The sequence below is a fragment of the Centropristis striata genome, chromosome 7 (genome assembly GCF_030273125.1).
Source record: "Centropristis striata isolate RG_2023a ecotype Rhode Island chromosome 7, C.striata_1.0, whole genome shotgun sequence".
NCBI lineage: Eukaryota > Metazoa > Chordata > Actinopteri > Perciformes > Serranidae > Centropristis > Centropristis striata.
Window position 1 is genome coordinate 7 of NC_081523.1, and position 8,561 is coordinate 8,567.

General features: G+C 40.9%; 1 protein-coding gene across 1 annotated transcript; it reads right to left on the minus strand.

Annotated features, from left to right (window-relative positions):
• Window positions 1-463: 463 nt before the first annotated feature.
• On the minus strand, window positions 464-4,535 carry LOC131974302 (CMRF35-like molecule 1). Its single transcript, XM_059336558.1, has 6 exons — window positions 4,499-4,535; window positions 3,947-4,279; window positions 3,687-3,863; window positions 2,623-2,718; window positions 2,482-2,525; window positions 464-804 (listed from the first exon to the last, which is right to left on the minus strand). Exons 1-6 carry the CDS (start codon window positions 4,533-4,535, stop codon window positions 484-486), a joined length of 1,008 nt encoding a protein of 335 aa, XP_059192541.1. The 3' UTR covers window positions 464-483.
• Window positions 4,536-8,561: the final 4,026 nt, after the last annotated feature.

The following is an 8,561-nucleotide window of genomic DNA, read 5'->3' on the forward strand; positions in this document are numbered from 1 at the left end:
CTTGTTCAAAAAAAGGAGGGAAAACAATTCTGGTACCTGGAACACGTCTCTTTAGGTCAATGGAATACCTGAGAACGAAGGAGCAGCGGGCTGCGTTTGGTTTTTGTAAACCGCGCTCAGCTCTTGCGAGCGTCACCGGTCAGTGGTCAGTTGGCCAATGAGTGTTGAGGAGAGGACCCCCAGGGTGGGGCTCCGCACAGGTTTTGCAATATCAAAATGGCCGTCAATCAACATAATCCCTCGTGGTTTGAAACAAAGGACAGTACATGTGGTTTAAGGCCTTAATACATGTGGTTTAAGGCCTTAACAGCTGGCTTGGTCCTTACAAGCTGTACCATGTTAACAGATGCTAATCAGTTCATTTCCTTCTCTTCCCAGTCCTGACCATTTTATATAACATAATATCGGAACAATTGCTTAAAAAATATAATGAAAATTATCAAAAAAAGTCCTTTTGATCCATTTTGATCACAGTGGCCTCCTTTAGGACACCTTTGGTAGCTGAGCCAGGGAATAGAGAGAGTCATTTTCATAGCTTTCACACTGATTTGGTTGAGATTGCCCAGTAGGTTCAATTTGTCCTTTGGGTAGTTGAGCAACAGAATACACCAGGTCACATTGTGGATCTGTGACTCTGCTCTCTGCAGATACCCCCCTTGAATTGACCTCACACCTGGAAGCTGAATTGAAAGAAACATCACAGCGATTACCAGTCCCAGCTGTGTCTTGGTGGTGGGAATAATTAGCATAGAGACAAGCTGAGTCAGTCGGGTCTTCAGGTCTGATTTCATCATATTCAACAGCCTTAAAAAAGAAAACAGGAAGAAAAAATGTGGTAAGAAACATTAAAAAGCACAGAGGGCATGGTTGCAACCCCTTAAAAAGGTCAGTCAAATGTTGGAACATTATCAAAACACTACTAACACCTCTTAAGATGGGACACAAACTGAAAGTGAATGTAACAGCTCGCTACCAGTGCCGGTACACATTAATCACGTGTGAAACAATGCAGAGAAGAATTGATGCTGTTATGAAGGCAAAGGGTGGTCACACCAAGTATTGCTTTGATGAAGAAATTTTCTTCTGTTCCCTCACTTTGCATTTTTTTATTTGATAAAAAATAAACTATTAACATTTTTATTTTTTGAGGCATTCTTAACAACAGCATTTCCACACCTGCCTAAAACTTTTGCACAGTACTGTTATAGATATACGTACATTTGTAATGAATGTGGAAATTAGTTTCAGAGAACAAAACTTTTTTTGTATCTTTTGTAGGCTGTAAACATGTTTCTTTTTGTTGCAAAAGTTAGGAATTTTGACATGGGTGACGATAAGAATTCAATCTCAGAGCCCTCAGAGTAAAGGCACACTAATTACACTCCCTTAATGCCACTTTCTCACTGAAGACAAGTCCAAGAGTTCTGTTGTTCTGGTGTTTCTGAAGTGATATTGGAAGATAGGCAGACAAGTCTCATTCTGACCTGTGAATCTCCAGTGTCTGGAACACTTCTGATCTGTCTGAATGTAGCTGTGGGTAATTATACAATACACACCCATTATAATCTCAGAATTTCTCCAAAAATGATCATGGTCATTGAACAGGGATTGATAAAAAACTATATGACCTATCGAAACGTGGATTAATACACCGATACACAAGACTTGTGTCTACTGTTTAAAGTTTAAATGGAGTCTCTAGGTGGCAGTTTTTTGGGAATTCATATTCTGTAGAGAAAAGTAATAGCACACTGATCCCGATCAAACCGCACGTTTTGATATATAATTTGTCCTGCAACTCTTCAAGTTGTAGGACTAGTAGCGGGACGAAATTGCGTCCGGAAGAGGAAGAAGAAGAAATCCACAGTATAACAGTAGTGCTCGGGGCAAAGCCCACTCAAATTTAATTTTGGATACAAAAGCCAAGAGTTGAATTAAAGGTGCAGTCCGACTGTCTCTCTGACCTGCTAGTGATGGCTAATGGCTGCTGGGATTGGATAAGAAATGTGCCTTTATAATTTCAGACCTCAGTGGCTTCTCTGGGGCTCCCAAAGTAGCCTAAAATGTGTAAAATGAGCAAAAGAGGGGAAAAGGTTCACTAGCAGCTTGTGCCTTCATCATATATTGGGGAAACAGCTGTTTTAAGTCTACATAAATATACTGGTATTGGTACCAACTATGTCCTGATATCTTGATGGGAAGAGGGCAAACATGTAAGGCTTTAATCAAGGGAAACACTGACAGGGGGCACCTTGACCTCTGACCTCTGAGATATCAAAATGAAGGAAAATGGGTTCTTTGCATACCCACAAGTCTCCCCCTGACAGACATGCCCACTGTATGCAAATCCCATTCAGTGAGGGTCAAAAACCCAGTCCTTTTTCTCATGCAGCTCAAACACGTGGGGGGTAAGTACGTTAAGCGAGCTGTTTCTGTGGGAGAGTCCACTTGGTTTCACAACTACATTAGAATAAAACTCACCTCTCGTGCATCTTCTTGTGGCGTACGAGCACTTGACAGAACTTCTGTAAACACAAACAGCAGTGTTAGTGAACAGATCTGATCAGGGCGTTACTGTTGTAACACGTATATGCAGTGTGTGTGGGGGCTTGTGGGTCTTACTCAGTTGATGCTTCCTCATTTTGTGCATAAGCTTCAGTAAGACCATCAGTATGGTTATTACGACGATGGCACCGACAGTTAAATATGTCACACGTCCTGGACCGAGACAGAGAACGAGGAAGATAGATGAGAATAAAAGCTTTCATTGTACCAAGAACAACCCACTCTGTTTATCCTCTGAGATATTCTGAACAAATGGAAAAAATTCAAAAGTTTAAAATTCTACTGAAGTGTCCAAATTAAGGTGGCAGGCATGACTGATGTTCACAAAACATGTGACACTGGCAATGACTGAGTATCTGAACATACAGTATGTTTATTGTATTAATATTCAACCCCGTTTCCAGAGAAGTTGGGATGTTGTGTAAAACATAAATAAAAGGAAATGTATCAAAGTCAAAATTCAGAGTTTATATTTACAAAAAAAACAAAAACTCGCCTGTAGGGGTGGGAGGAGGGTTCAGATTAGACCATAAATAAATAAAAAACAGAGCCAAAGCTCACAACAGAAGAACTGTAAGGCCAAAATGCATGTATGAAGCTTCATTGAAAAGTCACATATTCTAGAGTCTGCATTTAAGCTCCACCCCTGCAAGCATATTGTTCTTTCAATTGAATATATGTCATAAAAGATAAGCAAATTATCACATTCTGTTATATTTTCATTTTAAATGTTCCAGCTTTTCTGAAATTGGGGTTGTATTTACAGCGACATTTTAATACTAATTAAAACATTTTTAAAGCACTGACGATACTGTCTGACCATGTTTTTGTTCATTTTATACAAGTGTAATAATGATTTTGGTTATTATTAAGAAAAACATGGAAAATGTCTAGATATCAGCTCTTAAATTAAACTCGCATGAGCTATTTTTGTTGTTATCATTATATTTGCCCAAACAAATGTACCTTACGTTGTACCAGGCTTTAAAATGAACAAGAAATAGAAGAAAACAATGGTCTAATATTTCAACATCTTCATGTACTTGTATCCCTGGACTTCGATGAACAATAAAGTATATCTGTATATGTTTCTACATTGTTGTTGAGATGAGTGCACTTACCAGCTGCTTGTGCTGCTGATGCAGTAGGTGTTGGTGTATCAAGGGTGGTGTCTGATGAGAAAACATCAGTAATAATATCTGAGCTGTCTGAAGACGTAGTGGAGCTGTATGGAGCTGAGAATGACAGCGTGGACACAATGAGGGGTTTTGGAGTCGTCTTTGGACTGGAAGACTTGGCTGAAAATAACAGACAGTAAATATTAATCTATCAACAATTTAGACAGAGGAATTGTATTAAAAACTAAATGAAGAGCACTTACCATCTGTGACTTTAAGATTCACCTCTATAAAGGAATCTGTGCCCCATCTGTCCACTCCACAATAATATGTGCCAGAGTCTGACTTATGGAGATTCTTAAAGGTCACAAATAAACTTTCTCCTGAGTTAGATAACTCTACTCTGTCTTTATTTGTAGTTCTTTGAAATGCTGCTTTGGTGATGATGTGTACCTTATCTGTGCATGGACTGTAACAAAAGTACTTATTGTTTTCCCTTACACTAGTCCAAGTGTCCCACCCTGAGCATGTGAAGTGGACACTTTCCCCGACACGGCCATTTATGTCGAGAGTCTTCACCTCCACAACACTCAGAGCTACAAGTGGAAACAAAGGAAACATACATCAGTGTATAAATTAATTAAAATATGCAGATTTCTTTAAATACAGATGCATGTTTTTATTTGTTATGAAAAAAAACTTTTGCAAAACAAAAAACACATCATGAGAGCTAAGAAATGCAGCAGTTATAAAGGGGCTATGGTAGGTGCAAATACAGAGAACACATAAATAAACAGATAGATAAAATAACTCACCAGAAAGAAGACAACAGTACACGTAGATTTTAATCATAGTGAATATGACGGGCAAAGATAAAAAATGAAGTATACATGAATCAACAGGTTGGTCCTACTAAGGCTTCACAGAGACCCTTCACTTCCTCTTCCTCTTGCCCTCAAAGGTTGCAGAAGCTCCTCCCTTTTTCTTTGAGCACACACACACACACACACACACACACACACACACACACCCTCATATAAAAGGTTTACTGTGTAATTAATGTTTGAGACTGTGTTAATAAATACAAAACAGAAATAAGATACATTAAACAGGAAAACATTATTTATTCAGAATTTGAACACACAGGGAGACATACTGTATTTATTTGTTAAGATAATTTGTGTGTGCATGACTTTCAATAACCACAGTGGCACAAACAGGAAGTTTGCTTGACCTCATGCAGAGAACGACACTTTGCAGGGTTCTTATAAAAAAACACCTTACGCTTTACAAGGAAGACAGGGCTGCACTTATAGAGGGGCTATGGTAGGTGCAAATAAACAAACAAATAATGAAATTAAAAATATCCCAACAGAAAGAAGACAACAGTACGTGTAGATTTCAATCTGGGCGTACTGTTGTCTACAATGAAGTACACAAATCATCACGTTGGTCCAACCACAGTCTTCACAGTTTCCCTTCACTTCCTCCTTCGCTCACCCTTTTAAAGGTGGCAGCTCACACACACACACACACACACACACACACACACACACACGGAAAACATACAGATTAACATGTAAGATAATGATAGTTTGTGTACAAAACATAAAACCATATATATCCTAGCCTATTCAGTTTGGGGTTGTATCCTAACACCCTGGTCATATCAAGAAACCAAAAAGAATCTTGTAAACACATGTTTACTCCAGACAACATGCTCCATGGCTTTATCATGGAGAAACACAGAACCCACACATAGGCCCACGGTTCAGGGAGATGACTGATTGTTTTGGTTTGGAAAAGATAACTCATAGTTTGAAAAGGAAAATGGAACCTTTTGATAGAATGTGGGCCCTTACCAACTGTTGGATGGTTAATGAACGTGACAAAGTGAAGACAATAAGAATCTACCAGAGACCTGAGCTGATTAATAACAGGAGACAGCTTCAGACTGCTGGTCGGCTCTTTGACTGGAACCAAATGTAGCGCTTGTATAGATGTGTGGATGTATATAGCACATGTATAAAGCTGAGCTTATGTTTGCATATATAATTCTGTTTCATCAAACAAAATCAGCGCTCCAGTCTTGTAAACAGTATTATTTTGGGAAGCTGTCAGTTTATGCATTCATGAACAGATTATTCCTTTTTTCTATTAGTACTGTGAAGGAAATTTGGTGTTTCCTGCATGGTGGGACAGTTCCCACATGGTGGGAAGTAGGCGTCGACCTACTTGGTATTCAAGACACAAGGCATTGTGGGAACTGACTCTGTGAACTTAACAATTGTAACACCATGACTGAGGGGAACATGTTGACCAGGGGGCTCTGTCCTGATGTGATGTTTAGGGCAGGAAGATAGGGCCGCATTGAGGCATACTAAAGAATCAATGCTGGGAACTACAACAGTTATAAGTCGAGCGGTGTACGGGACTTTGTTGTATTGTGAAAGAGTCATTCGTGATTTTGCGGTGTATGGAATACGAATGTACTAATAAATTGTGCTGAACAGAGTATTGAGTGCTTTGTTCTTGGCCAGCTCACCCACTAACTTAGTGCAATTGACCAGAATTGCCACGACAGTTTGGGGGCTCGTCCGGGATCACCACTTGAGTTGGACCAGGATAAATCTGCAGGTGAGGAACTGACCTTGAAACTCATTTACCTCCCCCCGGGGAAAAGCTTTTGGACGCCGAAGGGGGCGAGACGCATGAGAGCCTGCTGGATGACCTGGAACTACTCAATGCGTGATCGGACCGAAGGGTGAGCCAATACTCTATTCAACTAAAGCAATTTGATATATGTATAGTTGGGAATTATGCATAGAAGAAGCTGTTGGGAAAAACCCCAGGGCGTTTAGTTGTGTTCCTTTTGTTGTTTATTTGGCTTTCATAGTTTATGTATTTATTTTTTCATAATTCATGGTAGAGGGCTGGAGTGGAACTCATGATTAAGTTAAATACTCATGATTAAGTTAAAGTTAGCCACAATTGAAAAACTGTGACTCAGTCATTGTCACCTCATACAATAGAACGAGGTGAAGCAGACTGGAAGGGAGGTGTCAACAGTTCACAATTGTTCTCAATCTTAGGTGTGAAAGCTGTTGCCATTGATCCTGTGTTCTCACCATTCCTTTTATTAGCGATCCTTTGTTATTTCCTTTCCTTTAAGTTAACATTTATCCTTTTTTAGTGAGTTTTAACTTAATACTTTATAAACATGGGTTGTGCATTGGCAAAAAAGACAACCCCATCACTTCCACTCACAAGACCAGTACAAATCATGATTGAAAAAAATGGTGAGCGGTCTTGTAAACAGCTTAACCTGTGGGAATATTTAGGATTTCCAACTGAAGGTAGTTTCAGTACCAATCAGCTGGCAATTCTAAAATTCCGACTACAAAAATATGAAAGGAAACATAAAAGGGCTAGAATTGACTGGGAGGCTTTTGAGTTGTGGGAAAATGAAGCAGAGATGAGGGATGAACAGAAAAAGAAAGAGAGAACATCTAATGTTGTCCAAGCTGTTACAGCTGTTCCAGTGACGACGAGCCTGGAGACAGACCTAGACCGTCTCCCGAGCAGTCATACAGCTGCAACCCCTGACCCAGAATGCCCGCCACCATACAACAGCCAGGCTGACCAGAAGGATGCAACCTCACCAAAATCTGTCCTACTGCGTGACCTCAACACACCTCCACCGACTGCACCAGCCCACAGCACCCGCAGCCACACTCAAAAGGATTTATTCGCAACTCCTCCCACACCTACTCTTTGCTGTGAACCACTGTTGCCACAGGCACAAAACACACCCCTTGATGAATGCACTTCATGCGAGCAGCCTAACGACGACATGGGAATTACAGTACAAGCACCCATGATACAGGTGTTGAACCATGAAGGCCAACCGGCATATGTGTTCAGACCATGGAGTCCGGAAGAACGGCATGGAATTATTGCAGACCTCCCTGATCCAGCCAGAGAGGGGGGGCAAAAGTTTTCAAAAGCCCTGCTCCAACTGGTTGAACAATACCGGCCCAATACCCAAGAATTAGAAACCATAATTCGAGGGAAACTGCACCTGAAATGGGGGATGATCAGGGGTGACTGGAGAGGTTACAAAGTGGAATACAACTGGACTGTTGGTCACCCCTACAGAATTGCCATCACTGAGCTGACAGATCGCATCTCTACCCATTTCCAAAAGAAAATGGATTGGGGAATAATCCACAGTACACGACAGCAACCAGATGAGAGTGTCAATGATTTTTCCATGAGGATGACTGAAATCTTCAGAGATCATAGTGGCCAAGAGGAACCGGATAACCAGAACGACTCTCCATACTGGCAACAGTTAAAGAATGCAGTTCTGCAAGGACTAAGACCTGATGTAAAAACCAGAGTGAAAACACTGTGCATTGCTCTGGCCACAAACACCTTACAGGACATGATGATATATGCCAGACATGCTGAAAAATTGGCATGTGAGGACCAGGAGAATGAACGAAATAAAAAACAAAAACTTCAGGAACGCTTACAGATGGCTCAGCTACAGGCCTATTCAAGGAATAATTTCCATGAGAGAACAGCAAACAACTATAGAAGAAGAGTTTTTCGAGGTCGAGGTCAGACTTCAAGCAGTAGAGGACATACAATAGACACATGTTTTGTCTGTGGACAACAAGGCCACTGGGCAAGAGACTGTCGCGATCCTGTTGGTGGCTGCCACACTTGTGAGACACCTGACCACTGGGCAGTCGACTGCCCAAATGAACAGCACCATGGACAATGGCAGGCCAGCTCGCACACTGCAGGATGGTCAAACAGCCCTCCTACTGGAGTAACTGTCAGGAACCCAAGAGGGAGGGTCCAGGGGTC

Excerpts from the sequence above, each read along its gene's own strand:
- LOC131974302 (XM_059336558.1), bottom strand. The coding sequence starts at position 4,535 with ATGATTAAAATCTACGTGTACTGTTGTCTTCTTTCTG. Across the intron at positions 4,280-4,498 it reads GTACTGTTGTCTTCTTTCTG|CTCTGAGTGTTGTGGAGGTG; the intron begins GTGAGTTATTTT and ends TTCCACTTGTAG. Across the intron at positions 805-2,481 it reads CACAAGAAGATGCACGAGAG|GCTGTTGAATATGATGAAAT; the intron begins GTGAGTTTTATT and ends TTCTTTTTTAAG.